This window comes from Pantherophis guttatus, chromosome 7, assembly GCF_059756535.1.
Source record: "Pantherophis guttatus breed Tessera chromosome 7, ASM5975653v1, whole genome shotgun sequence".
NCBI lineage: Eukaryota > Metazoa > Chordata > Lepidosauria > Squamata > Colubridae > Pantherophis > Pantherophis guttatus.
The window spans coordinates 77,584,658-77,605,836 of record NC_142069.1 but is presented as its reverse complement, the minus strand read 5'-3'; the positions used below and the strand labels follow the sequence as shown (position 1 = coordinate 77,605,836).

The 21,179-nt window shown below is 39.0% G+C and overlaps 1 protein-coding gene across 3 annotated transcripts in view; it reads left to right on the top strand.

Annotated features, from left to right (window-relative positions):
* Positions 1-21,179, top strand: part of GRAMD4 (GRAM domain containing 4) — a 91,924-nt gene that overhangs the window by 63,217 nt on the left and 7,528 nt on the right. For 2 of the 3 annotated variants that reach the window (XM_060684153.2, XM_060684154.2), the window contains exons 5-16: positions 4,588-4,643; positions 7,143-7,275; positions 7,760-7,785; positions 8,649-8,740; positions 9,539-9,630; positions 12,055-12,103; positions 12,338-12,409; positions 12,972-13,015; positions 13,131-13,240; positions 15,709-15,863; positions 19,989-20,136; positions 21,064-21,157. In XM_060684153.2, the coding sequence (XP_060540136.1) occupies positions 4,588-4,643; positions 7,143-7,275; positions 7,760-7,785; positions 8,649-8,740; positions 9,539-9,630; positions 12,055-12,103; positions 12,338-12,409; positions 12,972-13,015; positions 13,131-13,240; positions 15,709-15,863; positions 19,989-20,136; positions 21,064-21,157 (1,071 nt within the window). Of the gene's footprint in view, positions 1-4,587; positions 4,644-7,142; positions 7,276-7,759; positions 7,786-8,648; positions 8,741-9,538; positions 9,631-12,054; positions 12,104-12,337; positions 12,410-12,971; positions 13,016-13,130; positions 13,241-15,708; positions 15,864-17,330; positions 17,420-19,987; positions 20,137-21,063; positions 21,158-21,179 lie in introns of all 3 variants that reach the window. The other variant, XM_087874266.1, reaches the window with a different exon arrangement.

The following is a 21,179-nucleotide window of genomic DNA, read 5'->3' as shown; positions in this document are numbered from 1 at the left end:
GACACCAAGCTGGGGGGAATTGCCAACACTTTAGAAGTTAGTGACAGTGACTAGCACTGATGATGTTACTTAGTTTTGGTAATGAAGCATCGGCAAGAAAACAAGCAAGCTCAGGGAGCACCAAGGACATTTCAACCCCGAGCTACAAATATTCTCCTTTATTTACTTCATGCTCTATGTACAGGACATATTTTAGACTAGCCTTCCCTAATTAGATGTGTTCTGGGTGGGTTTGATGGAAGCTATAGTCCACTGCTTCTTGATTACTAATCTCCATCTCTTATCAAATGTGTGAACCTCAGAAACCTAATAAAAAAATCTTTAAATTAGACTGAACACTACAAGAAAGACAAAGCTAAGATGTATTCATCTGACTTGGTTTGTGGAAATGAATATTGCAAGATTATATGCAACCCTAATTTGTACTCTTGATTACAGAGACACACACTTGCTAATACTGTAATAGTATTTTAATGATCTATTCCAAAAGGATAACCAGGCACGTACTTGGAACAAATTTTCCTCCTTGTAGGGATATGGGGAACGCATGGATTCCCTCTCTCTTCCTAAGCAATGCTACTGACTCAGAAGAGGAGGAAAGAGAACAAGAATGAATTGCTAGCACTTTCCTAGTCAGCTATTGGAGAACAGCAGATAATTTTACTTGTTTTCAATATGCATTTCAACCCTTGTAACTCAAAATTTGCCTTTAGGAGTATTTAAATACTGAAGTACTTTTGGAACTGTTAACCACATTCAAATGTATTAATCAGTGGTGGGATTCAGCCGGTTCGGGCCGGTTCGGGCAAACCAGTAGTTAAATTGCTGACTGGCCCCTTCCAGGAGTCCCAACGCGCCCCCTTTTGGCTCCCAAGTAAGTGCAGGGAGGCCTCCTAGGTCCAAAACGGGGTATGGGGTACCCCCCTCCCCCGGTGGCCCGTTTTCGCTCCCAGTAGGCTGCAGGAAGGCCTACTACAGTGGTGGGTTCCTCCCGGTTCGGTCCGATTCGGCTGAGCCGGTAGCGGTGACGATATGACGTCACCAAACCGGTTCTCCCCCCCGCCCTCCCACCCACCCACGTTATTCTTACCTTTTATTTGGTCCCACCCCCAATCTATTGCTGCCTCCTGAGTCCCAGCTGATGACTAGAGGGAAAAAAAACTGTTTAAACTCTTGCCGCGGGGCTTCAAAGGGCCATCCTAATGCTGATCAGTGTTAAAAGCAAACAAATGAGTTGGGTCGTAAGTGCGAGGACTGGTCGTAAGTGCGAGGACATTCCAGAAATGACTCTGACCAGCTACCCACGCCCACCTAGTCACATGACCTTCAAACCACACCCACAAAATAAGCCACGCCCACAGAACCAGTAGTAAAAAAATTTAGAATCCACCCCTGGCCTACTAGGCCCAAAACGGGGCACGGGGGGGGGCGTGGCGTGTCCCTCCTGCAGCCCGTTTTTGCTCCCAGGGGGGTGCAGGAGGCTGAGTGCTGTCTGTCACACCCCTTGGCCATGCCCACCATGGCCACGCCCACCCAGCTGGTCATTAGGACAGAGAACCGGTTGTTAAATTTTTTGAATCCCAACACTGGTATTAATAGATATGGATAAACATATACATATATCCCATACATATACCCTCCTAGGTTCTTTCCAATTCTGTTATTCGGTTAAACTCTTTAATAGACAATCCAATGTTTTGGATATCTGCGTCTGTTGTGAGTACATCCCAAAACATTTGGGATAGGCTGGGCTTCCTCCTAGTATAAACTCAGCATTGCTTGTTGTTAAGGGGAGCAATATTAGAGAGTAAGTCTCTTGAGATGTCTGAAGTCTGAATATATAGGGTTTCAAACTATGGGCCACTCTCAAGGGCCATTATTGGCTAGATTTCATGTTTAATTTTTGCACCACACTTGCTAGCTATAGAAATAAATAAAAAAAAGTTTGTTAATTCTTTGGCATTCAATCCTGCATATTTCTGAGGGGGAGATGGGTTTGGGAATGTAAACCTATACTTTGCTGCTGTGTAAAATTGTATGGCATGAGCCATTCATGGCCAATTGCATGCTATTCTAATTGCAGTGTGTCAAAACACACACTAACTTGCTATTGCCACCAATAACTTTCTAGAAATCAGTTGCAAGAAAATAAAATGTTAAAAGAGACACAGTATCATTCTACAAGAGGTATCTTGTATAGAATTTGGGATAACGTGATATCATACTGTATATGTTCTTGGCTAGGCTGCTCCGAAGGTATTTCAGCTCATATATTTTAATATTATTAATCATTAATGCAATCAAGTAGCTTTCTTGAGTGCCTCCCTGATTAAAACTTTCACTTCTATGCATGATTTCAAAGAAGATGGTATCTCATTTCAGGCATGCTGCAATCACTCAAATGTTTACTTGAAGAGGGTAATTACTTTTTGCATGTTGCAACTTTCCAGGACAAACCTGCAAAGAGCTGTACACAACTGTATCATATCTTGGAAGAGTGAAACACTTATTTATTCAATTTATATAGATGCCCATCTTGATATAATGACTCTGGGTGATAATAAGACACATAACACAACAAAAAGCACCCAATGTACAAAATTTATACTGACCACCAAAGTAAAAACCCAATCTAGAAAACAGGTCCCAGCTACCTCCTTACCCACCTGCCTGAGTCTTTAAGGAGTTGGGGTTGATTTTGTAAATCCATTTTGTTCAGGGCTGATCTAATCTCAGGGAGTATGGTGCTCTGTAAATACATTAACAGATTAATAGAGTTGGAAGGACCTTGTAGGTCATCTAGTCCAAGCCCCACTTTTGGGGGTTCAGTAAGACAACATCACCATAAGAAAGGCTGAGCGCCAAAGAATTGAGGCCTTTGAACTATGGTGCTGGAGAAGACTCCTGCGAGTCCCTTGGACTGCAAGGCGATCAAACCGGTCAGTCCTAGAGGAGATCAACCCTGACTGCTCTTTAGAAGGCCAGATCCTGAAGATGAAACTCAAATACTTTGGCCACCTAATGAGAAGGAAGGACTCACGGGAGAAGAGCCTAATGCTGGGAAAGATTGAGGGCAAAAGAAGAAGGAGATGGCAGAGAATGAGGTGGCTGGATGGAGTCACTGAAGCAGTAGGCGTGAGCTTAAATGGACTCCAGAGGATGGTAGAGGACAGAAAGGCCTGGAGGAACGTTGTCCATGCGGTTGCGATGGGTTGGACACGACTTCGCAACTAACAACAACAACAAAGACAATCCTTTAATTAATGGGACCTGCAGCATGCATCTCCTTGCCAGACCTAATGGGATGGGTGGAATCAGCCGGGGAGAGGTGACGCTGCAAATATGCCAGCACCAAGCTAAGAAGGGTTTTATCTGTGACAACCAGCACTTTCAGTTGCACCCAGAAGTATATTAGGAGATGCCGCATCTCGCAGAGCAGTGGCAACACAAGTACATTGAGATATGCTGCCCATAACTTCCTGCATGCAAAGGTTTATTCTGTTGGAACTTCCAGATGTTCTTTTTTTTATTATTTATTTATTTTTAAATTTCTATACCGCCCTTCTCCCTGAGGACTCAGGGTGGTGTACAGCCAAAATTAAAAAACATGCAGTACAAATATTAAAAACAATTAAAACATATATAAATTTGGCCCAATTAAAACTCACTTCTTCAAGGGCTCCTCCATATAGAACCCATTGCTGTAATCAATTTAGAAGATGAACAAGGCATGCATGATCATGAGCCTTAGATACACCTAAGCATTTTAGTCGTTTCACAATTTCAGAATACAGAATTAAATTTAGACAGGAAAGCCAGTGAGGTGACTTGATTATTATTGACGTCCTGTCATCTACTATTCTTTGTTTTAACTCTGTTTTTGTAGTTTTCACATTTTTAAAAACAATTAACGATAATGGTTTTAGACGGTTATTGTTTCAGTTTTGTTGTACACTGCCCAGAGTTGCTTGTTTGTGACATGGGTAGGGTACATAAATTAGATATATAAATACATTTTTAAAAAATAAAATACATTTCATTCTAGGACTTTTGGTAGGTGGTAAATCTAGAGATTGTTGAAAAGAGGCATTCGCAACAGAGCATGTTGGCATAAATCAGGAATCGGCAACCCGCGGCTCTGGAGCCGCGTGTGGCTCTTTCATCCCTCTGCTGCGGCTCCCTGTTGCCGGTCGGCTCCACAATTGATAGAGCTTTCGGTTAGGACAGGTAAAGGAAAAAGGATGCCATGCTACGAGGAGACTCTATGGTGGGGGAACTGGTTTTCTGGTCGGCTCCAGAATTGAATGGGGGGCTTCCGGTTAGGACCTTTGTGGCTCTTTGAGTGTTTAAGGTTGCCGACCCCTGGCATAAATGAAGCAGCTCTCTCAAATTGGAAAGCAACCATTGACTTAAAAGTCTTACAGGTTGTCCCAGCTTGGCTGTTCAAAGCAGCTGCTTTGATTCATCTTTGTTGTGGAAATTTTAAGAATCCTCTCTCTGTTCCTTTGAAATATTGACATTTTATTTTGTTTTGTTTTGTTCAATGAATGTATTCTAAATTGCACTTGTTTTCTTAATTTGTTTTAGAGCAGACGAATCGCCTCCATCTACCCAGCAGCCCCCCAAAGCACAGAATGGAACAGGTATACCTGGCTCCTTACTAAAACGGTTAATAATTACAGACAGGCTTTACTTTAATTGTAGGAGTGTGGAAGAGCAACAAGATCGAGAATGTCCCTGCTTACAGTATTTATTTTATTTATTTATTTATTTTTGTCAAGAATGTATTTGGTAATAAGTATAAGCATTGATTAGATACATAAAATAGATACAAATAGAAGAAACGTTAGGACAGGGACGGTAGGCACCCTGGTGCTCTTATGTACGCCCCTTACAAACCTCTTAGGAATGGGTTGAGGTCAACAGTAGACAGTCTTAGGTTAAAATTTTGGGGGTTTGGGGATAAAACCACAGAGTCAGGTAGTGTATTTCAGGCATTGACCACTCTGTTGCTGAAGTCATATTTTCTGCAATCGAGTTTGGTGTGGTTTACCTTAAGTTTGTATCTATTGTGTGCTCGTGTATTGTTGTGGTTGAAGCTGAAGTAGTCATTGACAGGTAGGACATTGTAGCAGATAATTTTATGAGCTACACTTAGGTCATACCGAAGGCGGCCTAGTTCTAGGTTGTCCAAGCCCAAAATTTCAAGTCTGGTGGCATAAGGTAAGTAGTAGTAGAGTTTTATAAATGAAATATCTAGCAGAATGTGCATCTCTCTACCTTAACACATTCTGTTATGTAGAAATTGCAGTCCCTTTCTACATTGAAAGTGAATAAAAATAAAAGCTGGCTTTTAGAAAAATCTAAATTTGATTAGCTAAATTTAAATTAGATATTTTTTTTTATTTTTTTGAAAAGGATAAAGAAGAACTCAGCAAATCCATATCCTCAGCTCAACATAAAAAAAAAAAAAAAAAGGAAGCTGAGAGCTAGTTAAATCAGCCATTGTGTTCTCTGTCCCGTGGACAACTGAATAATTGTCCAGCTTTATGTCTGTCCCTCCATCATGAGCATTTGGGGCAGGCTGAAAAGATACTCTTTGTTGGAGTAAGAAATAATTATTCCAAGCAGAACATGGGAAAGAGAAAAACCATTTTTTTTCTAGCGTAAAAGTATATGTGTTCCCAGGTGTTCCCTATGTGTTCTCTTTGGCGATGCTCATTAAAAATATATTACAAAAAATTATGGACTCAAAACAATCAACAGATCCTGATGAAATGTTTGAGGATGATGCAATATGAGTCCTGTCACATCTGGAAATTATCAGATTGGCAATTGTAAAGGACTTCCCTCAGTGGTGAAATCCATTTTTTTTACTACTGGCTTGGTGGGCGTGGCTTGGTGGGCGTGGCAGGGGAACGATACTGCAAAATCTCCATTCCCACCCCACTCTGGGGCCAGCCAGAGGTGGTATTTGCCAGTTCTCCAAACTGTTCAAAATTTCCGCTACCGGTTCTGCAGAACCTGTCAGAACCTGCTGGATTTCACCCCTCTGCAAAAGAAAAGCAGAGAAAATGAGCACACTGATTTATCTCAATCAAGCTTTACCAAAATCTACCTTGCAGATCAGCCCGTTCCCCAAGAATCCTACAAATAAGACAGAAGTTCCTTTGCTGAAATTTATCAAGGGTTGTTACCTTACCTGAAGATGGGGATTACATCATGGAGGAGATGGCGTTCTTTGTTGCCTCAAAAGAAATAAATACTACAAGAATAAAACCAAAATAGTTTACAGTGGTTTTAGCCTAACAAGTTCTCTTTGTAAAATACATAATAAATATAAATTTTCAGAAGCAGTTAAATTCATAATTGGTTGCTTTGGGAATGAATGAATGCATCAGCGGTTGGTTTCAGAAATGCTTACCACCGATTCATACACACACCTCATGCACGCTCGCTTTGTGCTCGCTTGCCTTCTGTGCATGCGCCCGGCCTTCCACACATGTGCTTTGCTCACGCATATGCCTTCCGCGCATTCGTCTGGCCTCAAAAATGTGGCTAAATAGGATGGTATTACGTCCGGGTGGGTGGGCAGGGCAGGCTCACCCACAGTCACCACTACCGGTTCGCCTAAACTGGTACGAACCGGAAGAATACCACCTCTGGAATGAATACAGTATTTCTTGAAACAGAGGACTTGAAATAATAATATTTATGGGAGTTCTCATTCATGCATATGAGCTTTTCTGCAAAGCTGTTTTATTTAGTATTTTATTAAATTCTCACTTGTAAACACCTGGTTACTTATATGAGCCACAACTGAAACCCTTGTTTCTGTCTTACGACCTTTTATGTAAACCTCTCTCTTTAGAGCATCAGCCCCCAGCCTTTTGGGTACCGGGGATTCAGTGTATTCAGACATGGATAGACCGCGATTCCAATATGAGAATTCCTGGCGAGCCCTTTTGTCAATGAACAAGTTTAGTTTCCTGAATGTTATAGAGCAGTAGGTTCTGTTAATATTAATTATCCTGCCATCTTAAGGATTTCTGGTTGTGGTTCAGAATAATTGCTTCTGTAAGTAGTTTTGAACTGATTGTTTTGGAAGCCACTGAAAAATGCGATGTGTTTTTGATTATTAGATAAACGCAGCCACATGGTGTGTTCAAGAGTTCAGAAATGGATTTATGATAAATTTGGAGAATATATTGAAGACTTTAGATTTCAGCCAGAAGAAAACACAGTGGAAACTGAAGAGCCGCTCAGTGCTAGACGGTAAATTATATTGGAAAGCTATTTTCTTATGTAAAGACAATAAACGTAAAAGTCTCTTGGATCAATGTACATAGATAACAAACAATATTAATTAAAGGCTTCTTAATTCTATCATAATTTGATATTGGCTTATATTCTATATGGTACAGTTCTTAATTGTTACTTTTATATTTGATTTATAATGAAATGGAATTTTAAAACTACTAATTTTTGTCAAATGTATTTCTCTTTGTTTCTTTCTCTCTCATTTGTTTACGTGTGTGTATATGCAAGTGTGTGTCTTTGTGTTTCTGTAATCCGCAACAGAGTGTATTACAGTTCCATACTTTTAATCTAACTCTGAGCTTGTGAAGATTTTCTATCTTATCTTTAAAGACATATGCATATCATTTGAGAATCAAGTCTGCAATAGATGCGCTAATAGCAAACAGAAATGCATTAATTTTTGAAGGGGCTTCTATACATGTTTATTGTTTACTTTCAGGCTAACAGAAAATATGAGAAGATTAAGTAAGTATTTAACCATGTTTATATTGTTTATATATCTGTAATGGGCTGACATACCAAAAGCAGATGAGTGACATTTCAGTAGATCTTGTTCATTCTGAATGTGAGAATGGAGATTGGCTAGATCTAGAATATGCATTGCAAGCAAATGATAGATTTTGTACATTCTGTTGCTGTCTCTTATACTAAGAAAGGCAGTGTAGTATTTAGTGGTTAAAGATTACTAGCAGGAAAAGTTAGGTTTTAGGCTACTAGGTTTTAGACTTTGGGCCAGTATTATTCTGTCTCTGAATAAGTTTACTTGATAGAGTTTTTACAGAGGGAAAATAAGGAGAGCTATGTATGCCACAGAACAAGCAAACAAATTAGATTTAGGATGCTAAATGATTAGCATGATTTGGGAATAAGTTCCCAAATGATTTGGGAATAAGTTCAGATGAACATGCTCATTGTTATGAACTTCAAGAGACAATTTGCATGTGTGAAGTGGATCATAACAAGAGCAAAACCCCTTTATCATTTCTCTGTTTCATTGGAGGCCTTTTTTTGTACATTAATTTGTAGTTAAATCTATCAAGTGATATAAATCAGTCGATTATTCAGTTTCTAGCATCTGGACTTTCAAAAAATCACAGATAGTTTTGCTTAAATACGAAGTAAGAGGAGATTGTGGATACAAAGATCATATAAATGGGTGACTATGGATTATCTGTAAAAAAAAATCTGAATGAGATTTAATTTGATTTTTAAAAATTAACTGTCTCTACTTTAGTCTTTGTATGCTTTTCTTGTGCCATTGTCAATTGTACTTGTAAACCACACACCTAAGTAGTTAAAGTTGTATCTATATTTTTTGTTCTGCCTAGAGAGAGGTGCCAAACCTGTTACAAATTTTGTGAAGAATCTTTCTGCCTTATCCGATTGGTTTTCTGTCTATACTTCTGCTATTGCCTTTATTGTAAGTTGTTCTTTCTTAATTGAGCAACACACAATTTGACCAGAATAATATTTTGTTATTTAAATTTTGTTTTTAGAAAAGAAAGTGATGAAAATCACTAACAATTCTACCCAATATTTGCAATTGTTCATGATTTCTTTGAAAATGTGGCTTAGTATCAGTCTGATCTGCTACATTCAGTGCATTGACGTGGTCCTTAACTTATGACTGTGATAGAGCCCAAAATTACAGCTACAAGGCATTGCAAGTCGAGGTATTACATGACTGGACCAGATTTTTTGTTATTTTTTTGTGGTTGTTAAAACAAATGCTATGCCCATTAAGCAAACACAGCAGTTGTTAAGTGAAGCCATTTTCCCATTGGGCAATTTTTATCAGAAACTGGAAGTAAATGCCAGAAACTTGCAAAAAAAGCCATCAAGAATTGTCACAAAACCATGTTCGGTGAGATGGGTCACTGTATAAATTTGTTAAACTAACAAACAATCATACAAATAAATATTGTATGGTTCTTTTTAATTTTAAGAAACCTGCAACCATGCCTAAAAAGATACTGCATGTATTCTGCCATGAGCTTCTGAACAAAGGCTGGGTAGAAATTTAAGAAATAGATGACATTGGGAATGCTTCTTTTAAATTTACATAGTGACAATAATGTGATTAATATTTAATTCAAGGTATGTAGGGTTGCAATGAAAGTTTCCTGTCCATTGCTGTTAATATTATGTTTTAACATAATAATTGCATGTAAAGATAACGTGGTTTATTTGTGGTTTTTTTTTTTTTTTTTTTGGGTAGATCTACATGAATGCTGTATGGCATGGCTGGGCCATTCCTATGTTCTTATTTTTAGCAATTTTGAGGTTGTCGCTAAATTACCTCATAGCCAGGTAATCACTCTTTAATATGTTGTCAATATGCCTCAAATACTGTAGTATATATACTGCTAGAATTTATGCAATTTAAAGTGGTGTATGAGTTTGTCTAAATAAATCAATAAATAATGCATTTTTATATTGTCTTCCTATTTAATGCAGTTAATTTAAAAATTGATAACAAAATAGGAAATTCCAGTCTTTGGTGCTCTTGTGCTTTAAAAATTTTGTATTGCATATGGAAATATCTGGTTTCTAGCTTATTGACTATCTCAGCGGATGGCAGCATCTGGCAAAGGGTCTAGGACAACTCACCATGGCCAACTCACGGCGGCCATCTCACCACGTCCAACTTGTCACAGCTATCTTGCTGCAGCCAACCCAGTGCGGCCATTTTGCCACAGCCAACTCACTGCAGGAGAATTCCATATGGGATAACTCAACGTGATAAATGTTACCTGCTTCTGTTTCTTCACCATTCTTTCCATTTTTGTCAATGGAAATAATGTCAAAAACCCAGTGGCAGACAACATTTATTGAGTTGAGTTATCCCACATGGACTTGTCGGCAAATTGTCTGAGGTGAATTGCCTGTTCCACCTGGCCAACCACGTCAGTGCTGGGAAGCTAAACAGTGTTGGGCTTAATTCATACGTGGGTGAGAGACCACCAGGAAAATATCAAGTTTCTTCTCTAGACAGGAGAGATGAGAAACTCTTGGAAGAAGGTGGTGGTAAGCTATTACCATCCTGTTGGTCTTCAGGATTTAGTGACTGTGATCTATGGCAGAGGTCTCCAACCTTGGCAACTTTAAGACTTGTGGACTTCAATTCCCAGAATTCTGGGAGTTGAAGTCCACAAGTCTTAAAGTTGCCAAGGTTGGAGACCCCTGATCTAGGGAACAAAGTTCCTGATGTTCTGCCAGAAACTGTGTTTGGCATAATCAGAAGCAAGGTGGCCTACTATACAGACCACAGGCAACCGAGCAGGACTGACTGGGCTTCTGTATATATTAACTGGGTGTCCTGATTATGTTTAGCCAAGCTGGTTTCCAATTGTTCTGGTTGGTGAGGGCTAGTCTTTCAACCTGTTGCCAACCAACTGCATACATGTCCCATCTAGTTAATTGAAGTATTGCCTTGAGGGAGTGTTTACCTATAGTACTTAATGTTATAGATTTCCTCCATGCCAGAAATATGTTACTTAAGAACTAGTATCTGGTAGTGCTAGTTCATCAAGGAAAAAATCTTCTTTCAAGGGCCGTTCAGAAACTCAGGAACTCCCAACCCTCCCTAAAGAGTAAGAGAACCTGAAATATTCTCTATTACATAGATTAAATAAAGTGGGTTTGATGTTGGCTTCCATCCAGGATTTTATTTTACTTCTATACTACTACGACAGATGTAATGCACTGTGCATACATTATCAACACATTTTGATTATACTTGCAAACAAAACGTGATTTCTGTTTCACCCTCTGTGATACGTTTAAATGGAAAAGAAGACAAATCAGCTAAATTGCCTTTCAGATGTTCGGGGAATATGAAATTCAACACAATTGTAGCTTTTTTACAAATTATAATAAGAGGAGAAAGTAAACAAGAAATCATAGAATTTGAATTGTGGGCGTGTTAGTAAATCCTTCCCTAACCCTTCTCCTTCCATCACATTTTCATGTGCCAAATTTATTCCTAATATTATTATTACTTCTACTGTCCCTGCATTTCTTGTAATGGAATGGCTTAGACTCAGTCAGCAAGTGTGTTCCATTGAGTTGTTAGAGTCTACTCAGATTCATTGCCTGCAAAATTGCTGCCATTGTCTTTATAGCAAACAGCCACACATTGAGAATAGCTAATGTGAGAAGCGATCACTGTAATCAGGAACTGATTGACAGATTCATGTGGCTTTCCAGAAAAGATAAACTTTGAAATATGGCCCCATTTCCACTTGTATTTATGGAGATCCTTTTACACAATAAATGTATGGGGAGGGGGATGTTTCAATTTCATGTTTTTAGGAAAGTTGAAAGATAAATATTTATTTACTATATTTTTATTCAGTGATGGAATATTTTATTGTTCATAATTAGTGTGATGTTAAATCCCAATTTCATAGTCAAATAATCTAACATGGAATAAATACTTTACGTGCAAGAACATTGTTGTAATAGCCTAATTATTTCTTTTATTTCTTTTTTTAAAAAATGTTAGCTATGCATTTTATTATGCATATGCATACTATGCATTCTACATTCAGGACTACAAGATCCCTTTAAGACAAATGTCAGGACTATATTAAAGAAAATTTTTAAAATTTGAAAAGATATATTTTGTTGCCTTCATGAGTTGCTTTTTAAAAGGATTTCTCCTGTTTCATTGTTATGAAGCTGCATAGAAAACCAGTGTTCCTGTTTAATGCAAATTCCTTTTTTTTTTAGAGGGTGGAGAATACAGTGGAGCATTGTGCCTGAAGTTTCTGAGCCTATTGTAAGTCCAAATGATGTTGAGATAACTTTTGAAATGTTTATATCAGGGTTGTCAAACTCAATTTCATTGAGGGCCACATCAGGGCTGTGGTTGACCTTCGGGGTGTGTGTGTAGCTGGAGGGGCGTGGCTGACTGGGTGGGTGTGGCCAACTGGGTGGGAGAATATTTTTCCTTTCTTTTAAGTTTAAAACCGCACACTCATGGTTTGATGACAAATTAGACTTACTGTTTTAGGAACCTCCCAAAGAAGACTTAACGGTGTCAGAAAAGTTCCAGCTTGTTCTGGATGTGGCACAAAAAGCACAGGTATGAAACATTTGGCATCTCCATTTAGCAGTTGCAGGTAGAAATCTGTGAGAAATCTGCGCGTGAAAAATGATTCCTGGAGAGTATAGCCTACTCTGGACTAGAACGTTTATGGAAGGCAGCTTGGATTAGTCACACTTGATTTTCCCACCTCATTTGAAAAATAGCAGAAGAGTGGTGTGGTGGTCTAGAGGTGGAGCTCTCACCTCACAATCAGGAGGCTGTGAGTTCGATCCTAGGTAGAGGCAGATATTTCTCTCTCTGGGTGCACTGAGAATATATTTGTATATAATTATATACAAATTATATAATATATAACTCGGCATTGGTGTCCGGAAGAGTCATCCGGCCATTAAAACACTCTGCTAGCTCCATTCAGTTGCCCAGACTCAACCCCGCAAGGGACTATGGGGTCGTTAAACGACGATGATTTGAGAAATAGCAGAACATAGTAAATGTATAGGGTTTGATTTAAAAAGTAAACTTGTTAAACAACTTCTTGTTTTTTCATATACGCAGACATGTATTCCAATCTAATACTCCGTTTCTTTCTTGATTACAGAATTTATTTGGGAAAATGTCAGATATACTAGAAAAAATTAAAAAGTAAGTTTCTATGTATTTCTCTTCCTAGCAACAAATTTTTCATCAGGTCTGAATGGTGACATATTTAAATGCTGCCTATTTACCTTTATTTTCTGTTCTTTCTCTCTCTCTCCAGTTTGTTCATGTGGGTCCAGCCTGAAGTAACGCAGAAACTATATATTGCTTTATGGGCAGCTTTTATTGCATCCTGCTGCATTCCTTACAGGATCGTTGGGCTTGCAATAGGTAAAACTATTATATTTTCACATTGCGTGCTTTCTTAAATGTTAGAATTCCACATCCTGCTTAAAAAAAAAAAGAGCAATTGGTTTGGCTTTAAAATCACCTATGTAGTTTATGTTTTAACATCTCACTATCTGGAGATGGCTATTCCATTTATCTGTTCTCAGCTTATCAGCAATGTCCTTTTTATTTCTCTTTATTTTTGAGTTGGCTTACCATATTCAGATGCAGGTTGCTGAATCAGGTACAAAACTAATTAATATAACAACAGTAGTAATTGCTCACTTGAGTCAATGGTGAGTCAACATAGCAGCAGAAATATAAAGACATTCAAGAGGCAATACTATAAATGAAAAATATAGTCCCTTATCAAACTAGAAGATTTGAAGCTTATCTGAGCTATTTAAAGTAAAGTATATCATCTGCCCAAGGCCTAAAATTGAACAAATTGTTGTTAGCATTGTCACAAAACAAAACAAAACAAAACAAGCATAAATCCTACCCCCATTCCTAGCATAAGGAAATTGTATAGATACAATATATAATGTAACCAATTTAGTTATTGACTGGGTGATGTTGGTCTAGATCAGAGGTCAGCAACTTGCAGCTCTGGAGCCTCATGTGGCTCTTTCATCCCTCTACTGCAGCTCCCTATCGCTCAAAATATGCGTCACAACCGCCAATGTGATACCCACCGGCATGCGATTTATTGAGCTTTTCGACCCCTGGTAGGCCAATCATTTATGAATCCAAGAAAAGAAAAGTTTCAGAAGAAAACAGAACGTTTAATACATATGCTAGTTTTGTGTTCGCTCAGGAAATAGTCAGGCACGGGAAGGGTTTTGTGGCTCCCCGTGTTTTCTTTTCTGTGGGAAACGGGTCCAAATGGCTCTTTGAGTGTTTATGGTTGCTGATCCCTGGTCTAGATGTCTAATAAAGGAAGTGAGATGAGTAGCTTTTCTTCAACTGGTACATCTTGGAGGAGAACAGAGATTACGGTGACATGTAGGTCCCTAGAAAAGTTGCAGTATAATAAAAGGTGGGCCACACCCTAAATTGCCTGGGAATTACCAGGAAATAAACATTCCAAAACAAGGACCTTATAATGTTTGTGTTCAATAAAAGTGTCAAGGACAACGATAAATTAGGCATTATTTTCAAAGCCTGAAATTGTGTATTCAGCAGTACTTACAAGTCGAATAGTTCTACTTGTAAATGTTCTTAGGTGGCTTTCCTAATCATGATTTTTTTGTAGGGTGGCTCTTTTGATACAATCCTGCTGTACAGCAGGTTTAGACGGTCATAAAAGTTCTTACTTGACCATTTTGTTGCAATAAAGTTTGAAACTCCTTTTTTAAAAAAATAGTGGCCAGGGGTGGGCTTCAAAAATTTTAGCAAGAAGTTCTCTGCCCGATTGCTGGGTGGGCGTGGCCATGGTGGGCATGGCCTAGTCGGCCTCCTGAACCATGGCAGTGGGGGGCATTTTTGCCCTTTCCAGACTCCGGAGGCTATCCTTGAGCCTCCGGGACGGCGAAAACAGCCTCCCCAGGCTCCGGAGGCCCTCTGGAGGCCGGAAACTGGCCTTCCTGAACTTCCGGTAGGCCCCTTTTTCGCCCCCCCCAAGCCTCCGCTCGCGCCCTGCACTTACCTGCATCCAAAACTGGCCACGTGGGGACTCCGGAGAGGGGAGGGGAGGGGTGGGCGGGGCCAGCCAGGAGTGGGATTCGGGGGTTCTCCGAACTGCACAGAATCTTAGCTAGAGGTTCTTCCGAACCCCTGCGAACCCCATGCACCCACCCCTGATAGTGGCTATTTATCAACTTCAAGTGAGTCACTATATCTGAGCCTCTTTCACTTTACAAGCTTGCTTTCAGGATGAATTTGGGTGAGGGAGACACTGAAACTATGCGGAGATACTTCCTGACAAGCTATGTAAGCCTGGAAAAAGAGGCAGCTGCTTTAATGATCCAGAGAAAGCATCTTGAGATATATGCCGCTGCATATTGTTAAAGATCTCTTTCTTAGTACAGGTAGCCCTTGACTTACAACAGTTCATTTAGTGACCGCTCAAAGTTACAACGGCACTGAAAAAAGTGACTTATGGCCATTTTTCATATTTACAAGCATCCCCATGGTCACATGATCAAAATTTGGATGCTTGGCAACCCCGGCCGTGTCCTGGGGTCATGTAAATCCCCCTTTGAAGGGGGAGAAGCAAAGTCAGTGGAGAAACCAGATTCACTTAACAGCCCTGTTTAACAACTGCAGTGATCCACTTAACAAATGTGACAAGAAAGGTCGTAAAATTGGACAAAGCTCACTTAAAAAATTTCTCACTTAGCAATATAAATTTTTATCATAAATTGAGGATTATCCTTTATATGCAAATTAGTATTTATAGTATAATTTTGTTTCCATGCTTCAGTCATGAAACTTTCCTCATTCCAACCTTTGACTTTCTAATTATGCAGGACTTTATGCAGGAATTAAATTTTTTCTGATTGATTTTGTCTTCAAACGGTGTCCAAGACTACGGGCAAAGTATGATTCTCCTTATATCATATGGTTGAACTTGCCTACGGATCCTCAACTCAAAGAAAGGGCTAATGCTACAGTATCGAGACGGGTAACTCTTTTTTTTTCTTTCTTTCTCTGTAACACAACTTAACAACATCTGTGAGCTTCAGTGAGCAGAGCACATAGAGGGCTAGTTGTTCGTGCTTCAAATCCAATATTTACATTCCCATGCACTTACTTAGCTAACTGCTCCTGTCTGCCCACCTCTTTCTAAAATCTTCAGGTAAAGGAATATGATGCTTTTAAAGTAAGAGGTTGTCCGATGGAAAAAGGACTTTTTAAAACAATTTAGAGAGTGCCTAAATTTGTTTGCTTTTTATTAAAAAGAAAACGCTTTCCTCTAAAACGTTTTGACGGCATCTGAAGTATTGTAATATGTTCTTAACAATATTTTAATTCATAGAAAGAAAGGAAAGTAGATTTGGGATATACGAGTAAAGTCCAACTAAGAACTTGACTCTGCTTGTGCCATTGTTCGATATAAACTAATCATTAACTTTGCTCACTTGCAACTGTAATAATTGCATATATCTGGAGTAATGATCAACTTGGCTACGTTTATGGAATTAAAATGCAGCAATTAGCCAGATTAGCACTCTGGGGCTGTGTGTTTAATCCATGTGACTTGTTAAGAAACCAACAATTGCTTCTTTGTGCTTCACTCCTAAAGCTATAGTCATTGTTAAGACATTGAATACATAGTTAAGAGCTAAAAGATAAAGAGTTCCTCCTGTATGTCCCGAACAAATGTTAGGTTTGTCTGCAATCAGGTAACATATACCGGTAGTAAAAATGGAAATTTATTTCTTTTTTTAAAGTAATAAAATACTTCTAGCCTTAAATCAGGGGTGAATAATTGGTGTCTCTGTTACTGTTTCTTTTCACCCTCCAAATGACATTACAATAAAATATATATTTTTTGCTATCTTGAAGTGAGAGCATGTATATAAAATATGCAATTAAATCCTAAATTATGTTTTATCTGACTCTTTCTCCTGAATGTTTAAAGTGGCTCCTACTTACTTCACAATGGATCTCCTGATAGATATTTCAATCCTTGTTATTAGTATAAGATACGAGTGTCAAACTCGTGGCGTCACGTTGCCGTCACGTGATGTTTTGTGATGCTTTCCCCCTTCGTGGAGCTGGGGTGAACATGGCCCGCAGGCCGCCAGTTTAACACCCCTGGTATAAGAGATCCACTAATGCCCCCATCAGCATCTTCCGCAATTTGCTTCATTTAGCTATTGCCAAATGATTAAAGAAGTGAAAAAGCAAAGTTAAAGTCATTCTAATCGTCACCCCTTTCAAAATAATTTCTCTTTTAAAAAAACACAACACTACAGAACTCTCTCAAATATTTTCTTGAATCAATTTTAGCTAAATCATCATTAGAGAAATTATTAAATATCACCAACTTGTGCAAAGTAAGTCAGGAATCAGAGATGGGAACATCCAGCCAGGCATCCATAGTTTTAATAAAATTCAAAAACTGTGCTCTATCCATTAATAATAGGGACGCGGTGGCTCAGTGGCTAAGACACCGAGCTTGTCGATCAGAAGGTCGGCAGTTCAGCGGTTCAAATCCCTAGTGCTGCGTAATGGGATGACCTCCCGTTACTTGTCCCAGCTTCTGCCAACCTAGCAGATTGAAAGCACGTAAAAAACGCAAGTAGAAAATAGGGACCACTTGGTGGGAAGGTAACAGCATTCTGTGTGCCTTTGGTGTTTAGTCATGCTAGCCACATGACCACGGAGACGTCTTCGGACAGCGCTGGCTCTTCGGCTTTGAAACGGAGATGAGCACCACCCCCTTAAGTTAGGAACGACTAGCACGCATATGCAGGGGAACCTTTACCTTTATCCATTGATATCTTTCAGGGATTTAAAAAAAAATATTGGGTAATCTTTTGGTATGCAAAAAAATCTTGCCAATTCACTCAGTTCGTATTTTTATTCTGCATATGATGCAATTAAATAGGATTTGCTTTTTTTCTTTTGTCATCATCACATTGTGTTTGTTTGTTTGTTTTTTCCCTCCTGCTAGCTGTCAGGTCATGAAAAGGTATGGATCTTAGAGTGGAATATCTTCTGTCTTTCAGATGATCATTTGTGTTCAGAATGAGCAGCAATTTTTTTTTCTTTCTTTCTCCCGCTATCTCTCCCCACCTCTGTTGTTTATACAAACGTGTTTAAGTGTAATGTTTACATTTGTATTAATTATAGTAATTGGTCTTCATTTGAATCCAAAGACCCAGACATGTAGAAACTGTTCTTTACTATTAACGGATCAATTTTGCATTGTGTTCAATATTTCCCTATTCAGTTGAAGACATGGTTTGATAAACTTGATGTGGCAGAGCGTTCATATAACTATTGCTTTATTTAATTTTACTTTGCTTGATTAGTAGAGAAGCAAACTCTAGAAGCATACAACAGTATTAACAATATGATATACCTTCAAAATTAATAGTCATGAAAATCCTCTTGCTTGTAATGATTTACATATCACAATACTTTGAAAAATGGTTGATGCAGAAATGAAAGATGCCTTCGTTTAAACGTTGAGATAGACCAATCTAGTTGCCTGGGCAGCTGGGAATGTTGGCAATTGTAATTCATTCGTAAGACTATGTGTTTCTTAGCCCAAATTTAAACCTGTGTATATTGGTATCCTTCTGAATATATTTGCTGGGTAAATGGCCACTTGATGCAAAACAGCAAATTAAGCTTTGGAGTCCATGGGTCAAAATGAAAAAAAATATATGTTTTTCTGCCCCACCATTTCCCTCTTACAATGCCAAGGAATAGGAAAGTATTGGTATAAGTAGTCCTTGACTTAAAATCGCAATTGGGGCCAGAACTTCCAGTGCTAAGCAAAAGGGTTGTTACGTGAGTTATGCCCAACTGTATGACCCTTTCCGCTACAGTTGTTAAAGTGAATCACCCTCGGTGTTAAATGAATCACATAGTTGTTAAATGAAACCAGCTTCCCTCATTAACTTTGCTTGTGGGAAGACTGCAAATGAAATCACATGGCCCCAGGACACTGCAACTGACATAAATTCATTTTGGTTGCCAATCACAAATTTTGGTTACATGACCACGAGGATGCTGCGATGGACCGATTGTAAGTCACTTTTTTCAGTGCCGTTGTAAGTTTGAAAAGTTCCTAAATGAATGGTTCTAAGTCAAGGACTACTTGTATATATTCAACACTCCTGAATCAGTGTTGAGCTTATGCTTATTAAAAGATGGATAGAATAGCTGGATGTGAATGGGACTTCCCGCCTAAAAAACATCTACTGTATTATCAAACTTATGAGGTGGCTTGTGGTAATATTTTGTCACCCATTTTCCCCATCTTGTAATAGCCCCGCTAATCAATTTTTGCTGGACAAATAACATGCCAAGTGAATCGCTTGTTTTTATGACTTTGATGAGATCCTACTTGTGGCTTTTGGGTGCTTTGGGAACATATGTAGCTACAGTGTTTTAAATTGCACCATAGCAGATTGATTCTTTATTGGTGGCAGGTCCTGCAACCTCATGGAAAGCTCCTGTCTGAAGTTCTAATAGTTGAGATTGGGTTGTTTTTTTAAATGGAAAACGCATTTTCTTACCCCTCAAAAGGATGTCAAAAAAAAAAAAAAAAAGCATCAGGGACATGCCCTGTTTTGGGTCACAACACAGATTAGTTACATCAGGGCTGTCCAACTCGCGGCCCACTGGCCAGATGCGTCCCGCACTGGTCACGCCCGGTTTAGCGAAGGGGAAAAAAGTCACGATACATCATGTGACACCACCGTGATGACGCGAGTTTGACACCTCTATGTTACATGATATACAGCCCTGTGGAGGATTCATTTGAAGGAGTTGCCCAGTTGCTCTGCATGGCAGCCTTCAGAAAAGATCCTATGTCAAGTCAAACTGCACAATGTCACACGATGAGTCTGAGCATCCTTTATTAATTGTAACTCACAGCCTGATGAGTGATGGAATCCTTCACAAGTTGATCAACCCTGGATTATTTTGGAGAGGGATTGCGGCTGCATCAGACACGGGGTTTCTAGCACTGAAGCAGGACATTTCCTGAGGACAAGGGAAGATAACATAACTGAAGCTTGTGTTGATTTCTGCAAGTGTTTAGTAAACCAGGTTTATGTTGTTTCAGCCTCAAACAGCAGCATCCCGAAGCTATGTAGGTTCAAACACCTCAACAGGAGTGAATCGAGATGAGGAAACCAGTCGCTTTCACAATACAAAGAGAGGAAACTTCCATGAAGTATTTAACTTGCCAGAACATGAGCGTCCATTGGCAGGTATTCACACAACTTGGGAGGTGGACATTAAGTACCTACGAGACCGCCTTCTGCCACCAATAGCCTCCCACTGGCCAGTACGCTCGCACAGAGTGGGCCTCCTCAGGGTGCCGTCCGCCAGACAATGTCGGCTGACGACTCCCAGGGGGAGAGCCTTCTCTGTGGCGGCGCCCACCCTCTGGAACAACCTCCCCCCAGAGATACGTACAATAACAGACCTCCAGATTTTTCGTCGGACCCTGAAAACCCATTTATTTCAACTAGCTGGGCTGGCTTGAGTTAATTTTAAATTGATTTTAAATTGGGTTGTTTTAATTTACGGCCAAAATATTTAATTATTTTAAACTGCTTTTAAATTTTGTATGTATTGTTTTTACTTTGGCTGTTCACTGCCCTGAGTCCTATTTTGGAGAAGGGCGGTATAGAAATTTTAATAATAATAATAATAATAATAAGTAATGAGATTTTTTTTAAAGGCCCATAAAGTAACATTATTAAGAAATGATTGACATCATAATGTAATCTGCTGTTGGATTCCATGGACAGCAGATCAATATTAATCTTTTATCATGCAGGCAACAGATTCTCTGTGCAAGTGGGATGGCTGATTTGACCTTTGAGGAAATGGAGCATTCACTTGTCAGAGAATTTTAACTTTACCCTGGCTTGAAACATTTACTTCAGTGTCTAGAAGAGCTTGTATGCATTTTCAGAATTTAGGTTCTGTTGTTTTGGTGACTTTTAAAAAGAAAACTTACCACATAAATCAAAGTTTATTGAAGATTTCACTCCTTTATGAACATGTTTTCTTTGTAGGAGCTTGTTTGCCAACTCTGTATGTAGAACTTTTAGCTGTATCTGAAATATACAAATATTACAGCTGTTTACTATGTAAAAGTAAAATGGAATAATTGTACTATTTTATAGTGTGTGAAAACGGCTGGCGCTGCTGCTTGATAAACAGAGATAGGAAGATAACCACTGATTACATTAGGAATGGCGTTCTCTATGTTACTGAAAAGTAAGTGTTTGCATTATTTACA